The sequence below is a fragment of the Hyaena hyaena genome, unplaced genomic scaffold, assembly GCF_003009895.1.
Source record: "Hyaena hyaena isolate Hyena2069 unplaced genomic scaffold, ASM300989v1 scaffold_917, whole genome shotgun sequence".
Taxonomy (NCBI): Eukaryota; Metazoa; Chordata; class Mammalia; order Carnivora; family Hyaenidae; genus Hyaena; species Hyaena hyaena.
In genome coordinates, this window is record NW_024081537.1 from 124,283 (window position 1) to 140,569 (window position 16,287).

General features: G+C 47.4%; 2 protein-coding genes across 2 annotated transcripts in view; one reads left to right on the forward strand and one right to left on the reverse strand.

Moving 5' to 3' along the window:
- The first annotated feature begins 978 nt into the window (after positions 1–978).
- CETN2 (centrin 2) overlaps positions 979–16,287 on the forward strand; it is a 44,950-nt gene continuing 29,641 nt past the window's right edge. Inside the window, exon 1 of the mRNA XM_039220701.1 lies at positions 979–997. Within this exon, the coding sequence (XP_039076632.1) occupies positions 994–997 (4 nt within the window). The 5' untranslated portion in view covers positions 979–993. The remainder of the gene's footprint in view (positions 998–16,287) is intronic.
- NSDHL (NAD(P) dependent steroid dehydrogenase-like) overlaps positions 9,857–16,287 on the reverse strand; it is a 31,487-nt gene continuing 25,056 nt past the window's right edge. Inside the window, exons 5-8 of the mRNA XM_039220700.1 lie at positions 15,026–15,154; positions 12,447–12,589; positions 11,338–11,440; positions 9,857–10,275 (exon numbers count right to left, since the gene is read on the reverse strand). Of these exons, the coding sequence (XP_039076631.1) occupies positions 9,943–10,275; positions 11,338–11,440; positions 12,447–12,589; positions 15,026–15,154 (708 nt within the window). The 3' untranslated portion in view covers positions 9,857–9,942. The remainder of the gene's footprint in view (positions 10,276–11,337; positions 11,441–12,446; positions 12,590–15,025; positions 15,155–16,287) is intronic.

Consider the following 16,287-nt stretch of genomic DNA (forward strand, 5'->3'; position numbering starts at 1 on the left):
AGTACCATTGATACTGCTCCAGCCTATATGCTGGGACACACAGGGTAAGGGAGATGAGCAGCCTTTGACTGGAGTTTAGTGGGGACTGGCAAGAGCAGACTGCCTGGCTCATGGAGACCCTGGCTACTGGGTGGAGAACAAAGGTGGGCCCAAATAGAGTCAGGGAGACCTGGGATGAGGCTGTTGACATCATCCAGGTTAATCAGTGTCATGGTTGAAGATAGGACTCCAACCCAGTCCCCTGGCATCTACTATCTATCCACAGGAGACCCTGGTGTGGTGGGGACAGCCATAGCCTTGCCCTTCCCCACCATGCCTCATGATCCTTGTGGTCTAAATGTCTCCCCACTCTGACTTGGAATAGGGTCCTGCCTCCAGGCCTTGCAAACACCTTATCCGCTGGGGTCCTGAATATAAAGGGTAAGGGGATTCTTCTCCTTGGTTCTACAACAGGGATACACAGGCCCTGAGGGTCAAAGAAAGAGCCCTACAGGGTTATTTTGTGGAATATCTGAAGATACATCTGAGTTTTTGTAGGCTTTTGTTTAGAACTTCCAGTAAAAGCATCTCAGTGATGTGAAACAGGGCAGGGCTGTGTAGTTCAGACACAGACACACAGTCACAGGACCATTTGTGTCACATGTACTTGTTTGGCCAAGAGTGCCCATAGCTGGTCATTCTCTGAAGCCCATGGAGTGGAGGAGGGTAGAGGTCCCTCCCTGATCAGTGTTCTGTGGGACGGTTGCAAAAGGCACAACATGTTACCACAAGACAGGCTCACAGCCCAGCAGTCACCAGACTGCCTGTGGCTAGATCTGGGCACAGAATGGAAATGATGTCACTAGAGCTTCACGTTATTTCATCCAATTAACTGAGAGTTAATTAGTATCTCCAAAGTGCTTTGAAGCTGAGGAGCACTGTTTATTCACGATGGGGATGGAAGTGGTAAGCTCAAAGAAGCCGCACAAGGGGCGTTGACATTAGAATGGGAAGATGGGTAAGGCTTCTGCTTCTGTCTTGCTGTGAGGAGCTAGGGGACATTTGTGCATCTGTAGGAGTGTTCTGGGGCTGCCACAACCAAAGGGCTTGTAGGCGTGGGGGGAACTAAGACAACATGCATTTATCTTCTCACAGTTTTGGAGGCCAGAAATTTGAAATCAAACTGTGGGCAGGGCCATGCTCCCTCCGGGGGGGGGGGGAGCGGGTGTGGGGGGTGGAATCTTTCCTACCTCTTCCAGTCTCCAGCTTCTGGCATTGCCCCAAGCATTCATTCCTTGGCTCATGGCCAAATCACTCAAATCTCTGTCTCTGTCCTCCACATAGCTGTCTTCCCTGTGTCTGTGTCTCTATTTCCTTTTCTCATAAGGGCACCATCATATTGCATTAGGACCCACCTGAATGACCTTATATTAGTGTAAATGACAAAATTCACTTTAAGAACAGTGGCACACCTAGAGTCTTCAGTCCAGCTTCTTCTAGAAGCCTTAGGCTATCTGCCACCCCCAGGTTCCAGTGCTGAGGAAAGAGTGAGGGAGGGAAACTCTCAGGAATGAAGGACTCATTTGGCACTGGAGATCAGATGGGTCCTATTATGGGTTGCTTATGTCCCCCTAAAGGATATGTTGATGTCCTAATTCCCAGCGCCTGTAAATGTGACTGGATTTGAAAATGGGTCATTACTGTTTTCTCATTGTTGCTGGGTTCTCACTGGCTCTGTGGAGCACTTCTGCTGGAGTGGGGAGACATAGGCCCCAGAGTGCCAGTGCCTGTGCTGGTCTGGCAGGGATCACAGGGATCACAGCCAGACCCTGCCTTGGAGGACATCTTAGAGCAGAGGGAGACAGGTACATGAGCCAGGAATCTTGGGCTAGTGTCATGGGTAGAAGCCCTGGTCAGGCACAGTGGGAGCCTGGGAGAGAGCACAGCAGGAGCTTCACCTGGCCTTGCTGCCAGCCCAGTAGAGACTTGTAGGAGTCAACCAGGCAAAGATGGCAGAAGGCATTCCAGGAAGAGGCCCCCATGTGCTGCCATTAGCAATGGGCTTCCTAGTCCAGTGGAAGTCCCTTTAAAGCTCCAGAGCAGACTGCCTGCGGAGCCCCTGGCCCAGAGGGGCCAGAGATGTCAAAGGTTATCTTGGGCCTCTCAACACTGAAGGCAGCTTCTTAGCATTCAGTGGCCTGGCCAGAACTGACTTTGGTGAAGGGAGCAAGCAGACGAACGACTGTGAATAGGACAAGGACGTCGGCACCCTTGGTTCTGTGGTAGCACAATGGAGCCTGTCCTGTACAGCCTACGGTGCCTTGGGGCCTTGCATCTAGTCCCTGCCTCTCTTGCAGGGTCCACTCTTTGCAGGCTTGCTCTCAGGGCCGCCTGAGTCAGTGTCGGAGGCTGTACTTCACTTCCCCAAACACTAATCCCAGCCCCAAATATGGCACAAAGAGGCATGTCCAAATCCTATTTCCTCTCCTGCCAGGACATGAGAACCAGTCCCACGATCTGAGGCCCCAGTCCCAGGCCTAGAGGCAGTGCTGAGACCTAATACTTGCTCACCTGGGCCACTGGATTCTCATGCCTTTCCAAACCCACTCTGCAGATCCACCCACATTTCTCAGCACCTTCTAAAGCAGCACCATCATATTAGTGACCTCTGTACAGGATTTGCAATCATCACTTGGTGCCAAACTAGCCCAGTGAGTTATCTGAATAGTATTTGGCAGACAGGGCTGCAGAGATCCAGCAGTTTGCTTGAAGCCCTGGGCCTGTCAGAAGGAGGTTGGAGCATTGGCACTTTACCCAGGGTCCTACCTCTCTCTGCCACCTTGGTGACGGGATGACCCTCCCCAGATTCATGACTGCTGAACCTGTTGGGACTTGTCTGTCCTTTGGCTCCCTCCCAGCTGGAGGTCTGTCTTGTACCCAGGTCCCAGCACCTTCCTTGCAGACCTGAGACAAAGGTGTACCTGGCCAGTGCCTTACCTAGTCATCTCACTGCCTTGAAATTGGGTTTGGATTGTTTGACTGGTTTTGCCAGGCAAACCTTAGAGGACAAGCAAACTTGTGCCCTGCTGACCACCAGCCCAGAGGGGTGCTTTTCTAGAGTTATGTACCTTATTGGCCACTGTGGTAGATTGAGCAATTGCCCCCCAAAATGTCTACCTTTTGAGATGTGTTGATGAAAGTGAAGATTGGAGTGATGCATTCTGAACACAGATGAAGGGACCACAAGCCACGGCTTACAGTGGTCTCTGGCTCTGGTCCCCCTTGCACTCTTTTCATCATGCAAACACAAAGGCCACCATGTCACTCTTCAACGGGCAATCAAATCCAAGCTCCTTGACCCTTGCAACCTCACGTCTTACCATTTCCAGGCACAGACCACGGGTATATCCCTTGGCCTGGAAGCTAGAAGGGCATTCCTTCTCTTCTCCAGCTGGCCAATTTGGCTCACTGTTTTCTTTATTCATTTATTTTTTGAAAGTAGCCATTCATGGGGCGCCTGGGTGGCTTAGTCGGTTAAGCGTCCGACTTTCGCTTAGGTCATGATCTCGCAGTTTCTGGGTTCGAGCCCCGCGTCGGGCTCTGTGCTGACTGCCAGCTCAGAGCCTGGAGCCTGTTTCTGACTGTTTCAGTCTGTGACTCCCTCTCTCTCTGACCCTCCCCTGCTCACGCTGTCTCTCTCTCTCTCCTAGAAATAAATAAAAATATTAAAAATAAATAAATAAATAAAAACATTAAAAAATTTTAATGTGAAGTTTATTCTCTGAAATGAAGAAAAAATAAAGGTGTTCACTATCACATCTAATTAACATGGTGCTGAAGTACCCAGCTAGAAAAAAACAAAGCAACATAAATAATGTGCATTTTTTAAAGGTATAAAATCTGGAAAAGGCACCAGTTGCCCTTTATAACCAGAGACAAAATAGGACAAACTACAAATTAATGATCTTTCTTGAACTCATCAAGAAGCTAAGGTCACAGGACTAAGAACTGATTTCACATTTAAATAGGACAGATCCCTTCAGTTAGCAATAGAATATTTATTTGCTTAGGAGAGACACTGATAAATACCATGTAAACTGATGAAAATATTAATCTGAAATTTTGTTTTAATGCAACCCACTGCAAATTAAAAACATTGGTTAAAAATGAGTATGTTTTAAAAAAAAGATAAGCTATGTAAACGCTAATCTAAAAGAGCAGGACCAATTGAATTAATTTCAAAAAAAAAAAAGTAAGCTTCAGTGGGAAAAAAGGGAGGAATATTACCAGGGTTAAAGAGAGACATTACGGGGCACCTGGGTGGCTTAGTCGGTTAAGCGTCCGACTTTCGCTTAGGTCATGATCTCGCGATTTGTGGGTTCGAGCCCCGCGTCGGGCTCTGTGCTGACTGCCAGCTCAGAGCCTGGAGCCTGTTTCTGACTGTTTCAGTCTGTGACTCCCTCTCTCTCTGACCCTCCCCTGCTCACACTGTCTCTCTCTCTCTCTTTCCTAAAAAAAAAAAAAAAAAAACACATTAAAAAAATAAATAAATAAATAAAAAAGTAGCCATTCCACTGGGTGTGAGGTGGTATCTCATTGTGGTTTTGATATGTGCATTTCTCTAATAATTAGAGATGTTAAGAGCATCTTTTCAAATACCTGTTGGCCTATCAGTCACTCTTAAGCAGAGGTTGGCAAACTTTTTGTAAGGTGAAAGACAGCAAATATTTTAGGCTTTATGGGTTACAGATCTCTGTCATAAATGGTCAACTTTGCCACTGTAGCATGGATGCACCCACAGACATTTGTAAACAAATGGATGTGGCTGTATCCCAAAAAAACTTTATTGACCAAAGCACAGGCAAATGGGATTCAACCCTACGTTCAGTTTGTGGACCTTTGCTCTTAAGGCAAAGAGCACTTGGGGTATTACTTTCTCTGTGGGACTCTCTGAGAGTAAGCACTCTATCCTGGTCACTTCTGCATCCCTTTGGACCTAGCAGGTGTCAGTTAATATTTTGTGAATTGATGGTCCCTACCCCTCCCTACAAAGAACAAAGCCAACGGTGTGTGTCTACCAGTACCTACTAGAGAAGGTGTCTCACAAGATTTGCAGTACAGGGCAAAGGCTGAGAGGCTTTCACCCTCTTCCCTCCTTTTCTCCCCTACCCAGTTCACACTAGAAAGTTTTCTGGGCCAAAGCAGCTAATGTGAACAAACATTCTGGGGCTGAGTGGGTGAAAGAAAGACTTGACAAATGGAAAGCTCTAATTTGGGTCCATTATCATTTAGAGTCTCCACAACTGACAACTAGTCAGTGCTGGGGAAAAGAGGTGCATGCTGCTGAGGGAAGGTTCTAGTGTCTTTCCACATGCCTCTTTTTTGTCTCCATTCCTCTTACTTGTGCCCTTGGAGCCCTTCATGTTGCAAAGCCTCAGATTAGAGCCTGTGTCCCTTCCTCCCCAGATGGGCACCTCTGCTGTGTAAGCTGCCTAAATCTAGGTGGGTAATGTGGGGTGCACTGGCCTAGGGGATTCCAAGCTTGTGGTTTAGCCCAGGCTCTGCTAATTGCCTGAGTGCCCTAGGTCAAGGCTTCTTCTCTCTGGGGCTCCCCCAGCTGGTCAAAGTGGGTATTAGTAGCTTTGTCCTCTAAACACCCTTTCAGTCTGGTCACAGGAGCAGCCACTGCACAGGACTTCAGAGGCAGAGAAACAAATCCAAAGTCCCCAGGCCTTGAAGAGTGTAGTGGCTTGTAGAAGATCCAGGCAGCTGAGCCAATGGCTGATGGCAATATAGGCTGGGCTTTGTAGGAAGCCAGGAGAGGGAGACTGTAGGGCAAAAACTGTGAGGAGTAAATAATGTTGGAAAGGAAGTTTGAAAGAAGAGGCTGCTTGCCCAGCAGGACCAGAAACCGTGAGGTGAGCTGCGCAGAGGAGAATGCAGCTGAGGAGCCATGAGGGGCTTGTAGGCTATCTTGCTGGCACTGGGTGGAGAGAGGGAAGGCAAGGGAAGTTGCATGGAAAGGTATTTCAGTTCAGCAGAAGGGAGAACTTTCTACCAGCAAGGGCTGTTCTCACACAGCAAAGTGAGGATATCGTAGTCAGTGGAAAGAAATGCACACCAGCACTTGAAGGGCTGTGGCCAGAGGCTTCACACATTTCTGTCCTGTGTGAGAAGCCCGCTTCTGCCTTGCTTCCAGTCCTTCTCTATCTTGAAGTCATGGACCTATAGGCAGAGCACCTGGCCACAGCCACCCCTTGGTCCATGAGCACATGCAGATGGAGATGCTAATGAGGCCTCAGAGCTCTACTCTGACCTCTTCCCCATCAGCTTCTCTCTCTTGGACCCTTCCTCAAAATCAGGGCTCCCTACGGCTGCTGGTGCCCATCCCACCAGCTTGGATTTTGTCTTGGGCCACAGTCATCTTTGAAAAGCTAAGGACAGCTCTGTGCCCTCTCCTGACAAAAGATACATAGTCACAGATGTCCTGAAGGCTGTGTCAAATTCCTAGGAATCACAAACTCCCGAATTCCACGCAGAAATGCCAGGCTTGGCATCCCTGCTCCAACCAGTCCCACTGGCTATTTCCTTCTGTTGCTGCAGTTACTCTAGGATTTCAGGTCAGGCAGGTAATTACCCCCATTTCTTGAGCACCTACTAGGTGCTGTGGGGATGCTGGTTGGCTCTGCCCTCAAGGAGCTCCTAGTTTGGTGGGGTGGGAGAAAGTACACCAAGGGAATACACTAAATAAAGCAAAGATTGAGAGCTATAGGCTGGGAGTCCAGAGCAAGTAGATGATCTCCAATTGGGAGAATGAGGGTAGGCTTTTTGGGGGGAAAGGGATATGACTATTCTGGATCTGGGGACATAGCAGGGAGAGGTCAGAGCAAGCAGCCACGGTGATCTGAGCAAGGGATGTCTGACAAGGCATGAGCAGTTTCGCTGGAATGCAACAGGTGTGACGCCCAGTGGAAGAAGCTGGAAAAGGCAGGTTGAGCACAGGCTGTGAAAAACTGGCTGCAAAATGTGTTCAAGAGAAAGTCGGGACTTACTAAAGTGTTTTTGACAAAGGGACAGATCTAGGTCTCTTTTAGGAAAGACGACCTGGAGATATATAAAGGCTGGATCAGGGGAGGCAGACAGATCAGCTTGGCTGTCCCAGTACACCTGATCCAGGTGCAGAGAGGGCCAGGTGCCGAACTAGGTCAGTATCAACGGGGAGGGAAGAGGGACTGAAATGAGAGACCTCCCCAATGAACATGCAGAACTGGACATGGACTTTCAGCTGTCCTCAAGCTGGGAGAGAACTGCTTTCTTCTAACCTGATTTTACACATGGATGTGCCACGGAGGGGGAGGTGCAGGCCTAGGTCATTTCTCTAGGATGTCATTTTAGGGAGGTGTGCTACAAGGTTATCAGCCATCAGGAAAGGGACAGATTAGGGGTGGCTTGGAGACTTGGGCTGGTGAGTGAGACAACTTCAGTCTTGTAGTAACTGAGGCAAGATTCTAGCTGGACTTGGTGACCTGGTGGGAGTCTACTTCAGTGGTGTGGAACTGTGGGTGGGGTCTGTAAACAGAGTGGCAGGTTCAAAGTCTCTGCTCAGTAGGTCTGAGGTGGGGCCCCATCATTTCTAACGAGCTCCCCAGGGGGTTCGGAGGCTATGCTTCCTGGGCAGTTGGACTTTCTCCAAACAGATGGGGGGGGTGAGGGTGACACAGGTCTGAGTCAGGAATGCAGGGCAGAGAAAGGAGCAGTCATAAAAGCCCTCTGCAGTAGGGAGGGTGGTGGCTCTACTGCAGTGTCAGCTCCAGACTGTGTCTGTTTCACTCACCACTGAAGCCCAGGCAGTGCCCAACAAACGTGTAGAATGGATGGTTGAACAAAACAAGTGAGGAGGCTAGACGTTCTCTTGAGGAAGTAGACACAAATGGACATGATGTACGAACTCTGGACAGAGTTCAGTGAGAGACATCTTTTGTAGAGGCAGCTGCTAGCCATTTTCCAAAGAAATCTGGGAGGACAAAGCTGAGGGCACTTTGGTCCGCCAGTCTCACTCTTCTAGGCCTGAAAGTTTCCTCCTCACAGCTCTGAAAACAGACTCTATCAGTTCTATGCCGTGGCCTCCTCCTCCCTCCCACTGCCTAAGAAATCAAGCAGCAAGTTCTGAGTTCTTTCCAGATGCTTCCACTAAGGCTTCATTTCTATTTCTATTTCTACAGCTATAGCATTGCTCAGACTTTTGTTACTTCATATCTGATCTCCCAGGCTCCACACAGGGTGGCAATAATAAGCTTCTTGATTTTTGTCCTCCACCAGGTAAACTCTGAACAGTTTCCCATGTGTACAGGATAAAGTTTAGGCCCTCTTGGCTTGGCATCCTCAGCCCTACTTATCTCTTCAGTCAAGCCAACCTCCCACTGCTCCTACCACTGACAAGCCAGGCTTGTCACTTCTGTACTTCACTGAATCTGAGAAAGATAACACACTGCTAATGAAATTATGATAAGCCATTGACTATGAACCTGACTTTTCAGCCTGAAATGCCACTTAGGGGCCTGCACCTATGGACCCTTTATCCATCCTTTGAGGTCCAACTCAATGCTGTCACCTCCCCACTGGAAGCCTTTTTGATGGTCTTGCCTGGAAGCCATGTTTTCTTCCCCTGAACTTACACCACCTTGTCTCTCAGGCACCTCGGCTTGTGAATAAATATCAAGCTGCTCTATTGTAGGTGCCCCCAGGGCAAAGACCTTGTCTTATTTCTGCTTGTGCTCCCCTGCCCCATCAGCTTAGCACAATCTCCCCCCACCACCCAGCATGCGGGGATGAGGTTCCTATCACAAACACCTCATGGCATGTACAATACCTTCACTTTACTCCAGTCTGCCCTGCTGCCTCTCCACCCCTGGACAAAGGCAGAGAAGAAGGCAGAAATCTTTAACATTACATTTTGATTAGCCTAGGAAGAAAGCAGGTTCTGTAAGCAGAATATCACCAGAATATACAGAACACTGAATCATACGTGCTTTGTCTTTCGGAAATTGGCTGAAGGGTTCTGAGCATGAGCTGCAGAGAAGCAGCCCTTTCTGCATCGTCTCATGGAGTGTCTACCCAAACTCCAAGCAGATCCAAGACGCTCTTCTCTCTGATCTCTTCAGTGGTGTACTGTCAAGTGGCCTCACATCCCATGTTAGAAGAGGAGCTGCACAGCTGGGGTATACTACCACCTTGCAACTAAAACGGACAATGGGGCTCTGCTGCTAAAGAGACATGTGTCCATGAAAGAATGTTTTATGAAAAGACAATGCAGGCAGGCACACCAGCTACACCTGAGAGAGAACCTGGAAGCATATACAGAGGTGACCAACGAGCGATCTCTTCCATCTGGAGATTGGGTGGTGGTGGGGTGACAACTATTTAAATTTTTTTAAAGTTTGTCCTTTAACTTCTGCATCTATTTGAAATGTACATTTGAAGTTTCACCACACGTTTATAATTCCTGCCCTTCTTCCAGGATATCTGTACTACGTGGCTCCCCAGTCTTTGGCTTCTCCTCTGGTTATTGGTTTGCATGGAAGTAAGTGTATTTTCTCATCATCAATTAGCAAATGGGTTGTTTCTTCCCTACAGCTTCCTTAATTATGCACAAGGACACTGGAATGATAAGTAACCCAGAATTCAGGAGGGGTGGCGGAGAGGAAGAGGGAAAGAATGAGAACGCCAAACAGCAGAATGTGAAGCTGCCTGCTTTAAGAAATTCAAATCCAATCCTACAAAGTGAGAAATGTCTGCTGCTTTCTCCACCCTGTGGTTGCAGAAGAGCTGGGTGTGGCCTCATCTAACTGGCAGGAGGAGACCTAAGCTCCGAAGAAACTCACTTGAAAGAGGTTAGTTTATTGGTTCACAGGGGACAGTTTGTGGCTGGGGAATGCACTGAGAGGGCCCAGTCTCCGGGGTGCCTCACTCGACTTTCCGCAGGTGGTGAAAGCCCTGTATAGTCCTTTCTATGGCGTCATCCATGGTAACCAGGGGCCGGTAGCCCATGACCTGTTTGGCTCTCTCACAGCTGTAATAGTGGAATGTGCCAGCCAGCGCAACCCGCATTGGTGTGAAAGTGGGCTGGAGATGGATGACAGGACTGATCACCATCACCAGGAGGGACAGCAGAAGGGCCAGGTAGTAGGCCACCCAGTACGGGATGTGGTACTTGGGGGCCTCGTAGTTGAGGCCTGTCAGGATGCGGGACAGGAATGTCCAGAAAGGGACGGGCTCGTCATTGGTGATGTGAAATGCCTGGAGAGAGAACAAGAAGTTAGAAAATGCTCCCCAGTTGGAGAGGTGAGAAGACTGCTGCTGGGTCAGCCTGGGACCAGTAGTTTAGGAAGCTAGTGGCCTCTCCCTGCCTGCCCACCCAGCATCTCCAATCTACCAATGTCAGCCAGTGAAAGACAGGCTTTTTTGGTTTGCAGCTATAGTCAGCCTTAAGGCAGAGAGGGAAGGTGAGGAGTTTTACCTATGGGCTAGGATTTTTAAGTAAAGCTTAGATTACATTCAGAAAGTATGTTTGTTAATTGAACTTAATTTAATAATCATGAATAATCATGTTCATCATGGTAAAACTCCTTATCTTCAGATGCAATGAACAGGTTACATTGTATTTCTCAAATGTGATATGTTTCGTCTAAACCAAAAGCCACAGACCTACCCTAGTCCTACCATCCTAAGTGTTACAGGAGTGGGAAAACAGCAGAGGTCCAGGAGAAACATGAGGCCCAAAGAGGGACTTCTAAAGACAGTGGTGAGAAACAAGAAAGATGGAGGCCCTATGAGTGGGGGGAGAGGGTGAGGGGGCTCTAATGTGCTCTCCCCTCTCTGCGTCAGAGCTCACCTCCCCTGACATATCCATCCTGCCCATCAGGTGCCAAATGCCAGGACATATAGATACATCCGCCTCTCTGCAGCAGTGAGAGGCAAGAGCACGGGTGGGCAATGGGGGAGAAATGGAGAAGTTTTCAGAATAAGTGGGAGACAAGATGAACAGCAAGTGCCCCATCAAATATACGTGGGACCCTGCTGGGAGCATTCAAGTCCATAGTGGGTATCCAGGTCATGTTACATGGAAAACCAGGTCCTGAATGTTTATTCAATCCCAGCTCACTAGCCCCGGATTTGGGCCATCTAGAGTGATGTGGCACCGCAACGTCACCACACGGCCTACCACAGGGGATCAACCTCAGACCGAATCAGCCAAGACACAGGAACATGAAGGCAATTTGCCAATAAATTCAATCACAGGGAGACACAATCCGAAGACAGGCAAACACGCACGGGGCAAGAGAGGAGCAGGTGCCTTACCTTTCCACTGACAGCCACATCTCGGGAGAGGTGTTCTGCAGCCAGGATGTGTCCGTGTACCACGTTCTCCACAAAGGTGAAGTCTACTAGGTTCTCCCCATTTCTGCAGGCATGCCGGGAATGGTTCCACAGTTAGAGATATGCAGGGGCCAGGGTTCTTGGGGCCCTCAGAGGTGGGATATGTAAGGGCCAAGCAATGAGTCTGAGAGCCCAGTGCCCTGCCTGCCCCATCCTGGCATGGCCAAACCCCAGTATTGTCTGCTCTGGGCTTCTATTTGGGGAGCGGCTCTTCAACTGCCCCTGGGACACTCTGGGCTAATGGCTTGCTTTGGCCTTATACTTTTCTACCATCTCTTTCTAATCCCTCAAAGCAAGAAGACAGGGCAGCAGGGAAGCAAAGCAAGAGGCAGAGAAGCAAGGTGCCAGGACACAGGCATAAGAGGAGGAAAGAAAGGGAGAAAGAAAGGAGGGAAGCAAAGGTATACTGGGGAATCAGCCGCACTCTGTCACCACCTGCAAAACTCTTACCACCTGCACTTTCCTTGAGGAATGCGAACACCTTTACCTGCCTTCCTAGAGGCAAGGAGAACTGAAGGCCTGGCCCTTGACCTTGTGCCAGTCTTTTCACCCTTGAGCCTATTTCCTCAATTTCTGAACAGGGACACAAATATTTTCCCAGGCCACCTGACAGTGTACTAAGTTGAACAGTGCCCTCCCCAAATGTATGTCTCCTTGGAACTTTTGGATGTGATCTTATTTTGAACTACGGTCTCTGAAGATGTAATCAACTTAAGATGAGGACATACTTGTCTACAAGCTAAGGAACATCAAGTATTGCTGGCTACCACCAGAAGCCAGGAGAAAAGCCTAGAACAGATTCTCCCTCAGTTTCCAGAAGGACCAACCCTGCCAATGCCTTGATTTTGGCCTTTTTGCCTCCAGAACTGTGAGGGAATTAATTTCTGTTGTTTTAAGGCCCTCAGTTTGTGGCCATTTGTTGTGGCAGCCCCAGGAGACAGGCAGAGAAGGCCACATTAGAAGAGAGCTACATAAACTTGACTGATCTTTGTCAGGGGGTCATGAAGAAGATCAACTGTGGGCCAACTTACCCAATCACAAATTTCATCTTGCCTTTCTTGGCTGCCTCGATGAGGATGGGGACCAACTGGGGGTCCTTTGGGCCGAAAATGCCATGAGGGCGGATGGCTACAGTTAAGAAATTCCTCTCAGGATCATTGGCATCCAGGACTGCCTGCAAAGAGCAGAAGTGGCATGTCAGTAGCACTACTCACAGGGGACATGGAGGCTGGTTCCTGCTCTGGTATAATTTGAGGCTACTTCTCTATCCCATCTACCCATGTCACTCAAATTTGAAAACAAAGGAGAGGTCAAAACGAGTATGATCAGGGGTGCCTGACTGGCTCAGTCGATGGAGCATGCAACTCAGCGCTGTGAGTTAAATCCCCATGTTGGGTGTGGAGCCTATTTAGCAACAACAACAATAACAATAGTATAATTAAAGAGAAAGGCCTAAAATGCACAATTGTAGAGGTGCCTGGGTGGCTCAGTCAGTTAAGCATCTGACTTTGGCTCAGGACACGATCTCCCAGTTTGTGGGTTCGAGCCCCGCATCAGGCTCTGTGCTGACATCTCAGAGCCTGGAGCCTGCTTTGGATTTTTTGTCTCCTGCGCTCTCTGCCCCTCCCCGACTCATGCTCTGTCTCTCTCTGTCTCTCAAAAATAAATAAATGTTAAAAAAAATTAAAAAATAAAACACACAACTATAGCCAGGGGAAGATGAGCCTGACAGCAGTTTGTGGAAAAGATCTGAGGGTTCCAGTTAGCAAGTTAGTCTTTAGTCGCCTGCCTTAAGCTCCACGTGCTTGTTTCCACCAGTCTCAGGCCGCTGTGGTCAGTTCTGAGAACCACCTGCCAGGAAGGGACTCTGATGAACCCAAGTGGGTTGGGAAGAAGGGACTGAGAAGGTAATGGGTCTGGGAGAAACAGTACAGTGACTGGGTAGCTAAAGAGATGATCCAATACAGGTAAAGTCTAGAGCAGTTCCTAGTACCCAGTAAGACTCAAGAAGTAACAGCTGTTATTTCTGTCATCCACTGTCAGAAAAGATGTGTTCTGCGTGGCTTAGCGGACAAACTAGAACTTAAGGACTTAAAATACAGAGAAACAGGTTTTGTTTCAAAAGTGACAAAACATCCTGAATCATTTGCTAGGTTATTGGTAAAAATGTGGATGACTGCTCCTACCTGGATGGGGCTGTGCAGTGACCAAATGAGGTGACCCACATCAACTGTCTTGGTAAGTATGTGCCGGATAAGTAAACTTATTGTGCCACCTCACCCAGGATTTCTACTCTATGGTGGCAAAATTCTTGCGTATGTTTTGCTCCCAGTGAGTTTAAGCTATGTTACTGAGTTTATCATCAGTTGAGAGGTCTGAAAACCAACAGCAAGTTGTGTGCCAACAGTGGCTGAGAGGGGGCTCCAGGAAGGTTACTGATGCAGGCATCTATAGGCTTTGCTTACTTCTAACTGAGAGGCCAAAAGTCAATGCAAGTGAGACACCGATGGTCTGAGGCACAGCTACCACTTACAGCTCCCGAGCATAGACAGGAGGAGTCCCAGTGTCTTAGATAAGAGTGCTTCAGGGGTCAAGTCCTAGCAGGTGGGAGCTCTGTGAGGCTCTCTGTGCTCCAAGGAGCAGGGTGACAGACTCCAGCTTACAATAAGCCAGACTTCCATCCCCTAGATTGGGGAGGCCTTTGTGTCTCCCTGTAGATGAGTTATTCGGGAACTTTCTGAGCTGGAGTAATACCAAACAGATGGGAGGCAGCTGGCTCTCAGGCAGCACAGTGGGACTCATGCCAAGTCAGCACTAAGCTCTAGTTTTCTGGCTGCAAAATGCAACCTCAGTGGGTGTAATATGCTGTAAACACCTGGGAAAAGAAACGTCACAGCTTTCCCAGTTAAGGCAAGCCGTCTGTGCTCAATGAGCATACGTGACCTTCTTCAACTTAAGTATATCCTTAGGGTAATATTCTCCCTGGACATTAGTCCTGGAGCTAGCTGCTGTCAGGGTCTCTGGAGCCCTGGAGTCCAAAGACTTACTGCCCTGTTACTCAACTTGGACTGCCGCTAAAACCAGGCGCTCCCTAGCAAATCTAGTTTGTCAGGTGGAAACCAGTGCCTTGCCATGTACTTTTCCTTAAAATAAAGCAAGATCCTTTCATTGCTTAATCTAAGTAAGGAAGGGGGGCAAGAGTGCCACTAGGAAGGTGTGTTCAAATGAAAACACTTATGCATTAAGCCCAAATTCTGTCTGCGTAGAGGTTACATGGCAAAGAGGTTGAGTGTGTGGGTTTAGCCACCCACTAGCTGCAGAGCCTCAGGAAGAAACTGAATCTGTGGATCAACTGTCCTCATCTATAACCTGGTGATGAAAATAATATCCACCTTATAGGGTCATTGTGAAGTTTAAATCAGGGAGTTCCTGTAAAACACATTAAAGCTATTGCTATTATGTTTTAAATTGAATTTCATCTACAAATTTTACTTCCCAAGTTAGGTATTCAGGACTGAGAACACTAACTTCATAAATATTTTTCTTAAAAATCTAAGCCTTCCAGATGTTCATGAACTCGCCTGTCACTCAACAGTTCTCAGGTACATACTCTCTCCTGTAAGATTTTTGTCTCCGTGTAATAGTCAATGGGTTTTGTGGCATAAGGGAGGTCTTCGGTTCCATTCTTGATGTTGATGCCCTCAAAGATGACACTGGCACTGCTGGTTAAAATGAGTTTCTGGCAGAGGAGAAAGGAAAGTTAAAACAAAATACAAGTAAGAAATGATCATTATTTAAACAATCTGATGGTCATGCATGAAAGAGAATGAAACAGCACCTATTTACAACCCTCACAGACAAGGCACCATACAAATTATTTACTGCAATGCTTTGCTATTCAGGTATTTTTAAAATAATTCAAAGATCAGCATCTTTTGTAGCTACATGGATTTGAGGTACATTCTACTGCATTCTAAAACAGTGGATTTCACGTTTTTTTCTCTATCACTACTGAGAGATGGGACAGTTATCTCACTATGGGAAAGATTCCTCAAGGGAGAAGGATAGCCCCCAACTTAGAGGGAGATGTTTGTCTGAAAAAGATGCCTGGTGCTTCTGGTACCAACCTGGGCACGTGAGCACATGTACACAAGCACATGTGCACATGCCCACTTGAGAAGTGCTACTGGAAAGGAAATGCTTTCTTACAAGTGTCCCAGCTTCCAGCCGTCTGGTTAAGGGCAGCATGTCCAAAACTGAACAGCAATAGCTTGAATCATATATTTACCACTTTTATTCAACACTGTACTGGAAGTCCTAGCAAGCGTAGTGGGTTAAGACAAACAACAAGGAATAATTTGAAAAGAAGAAACAAAACTATCACCATTCACAGATACTGGAAATGTCTAGACAGAAGACATGAACATACAAAAAATATTACAGTTAGAGTTCAGCAGAGTTGGTGAGTCTGAAATCAATATACAAAAATTAACTGTGTTTCTATGCATTAACAATTAAAAATATAATATGAATTAAGTTATTTTAATAACCCAAAATTAAGTACACAGGAATAAGTTTAATAAAAGATATGCAAAACCTTTGTCTAAAGGACAAAACTCCATTGAAAGGCATTAAAGAGAGATAGAGATGTTAAGACTGAGTATTGGAAAGGTATCAATTCTCTCCCAAATTACCTTAAAATTTGATGCAATGACAATAACAACTCCAACAGCGTTTATGAAGGAACTTGACAAGTTGATTGTAAACTTTGTATGGATGAGCAAAGGGTTAAGAACAGCCATGCAAATTCTGAAGAACATGGTTAGGGGGTGAGTTGTTTTACCACATACTGAGATTCACCCTAGGTCTTGC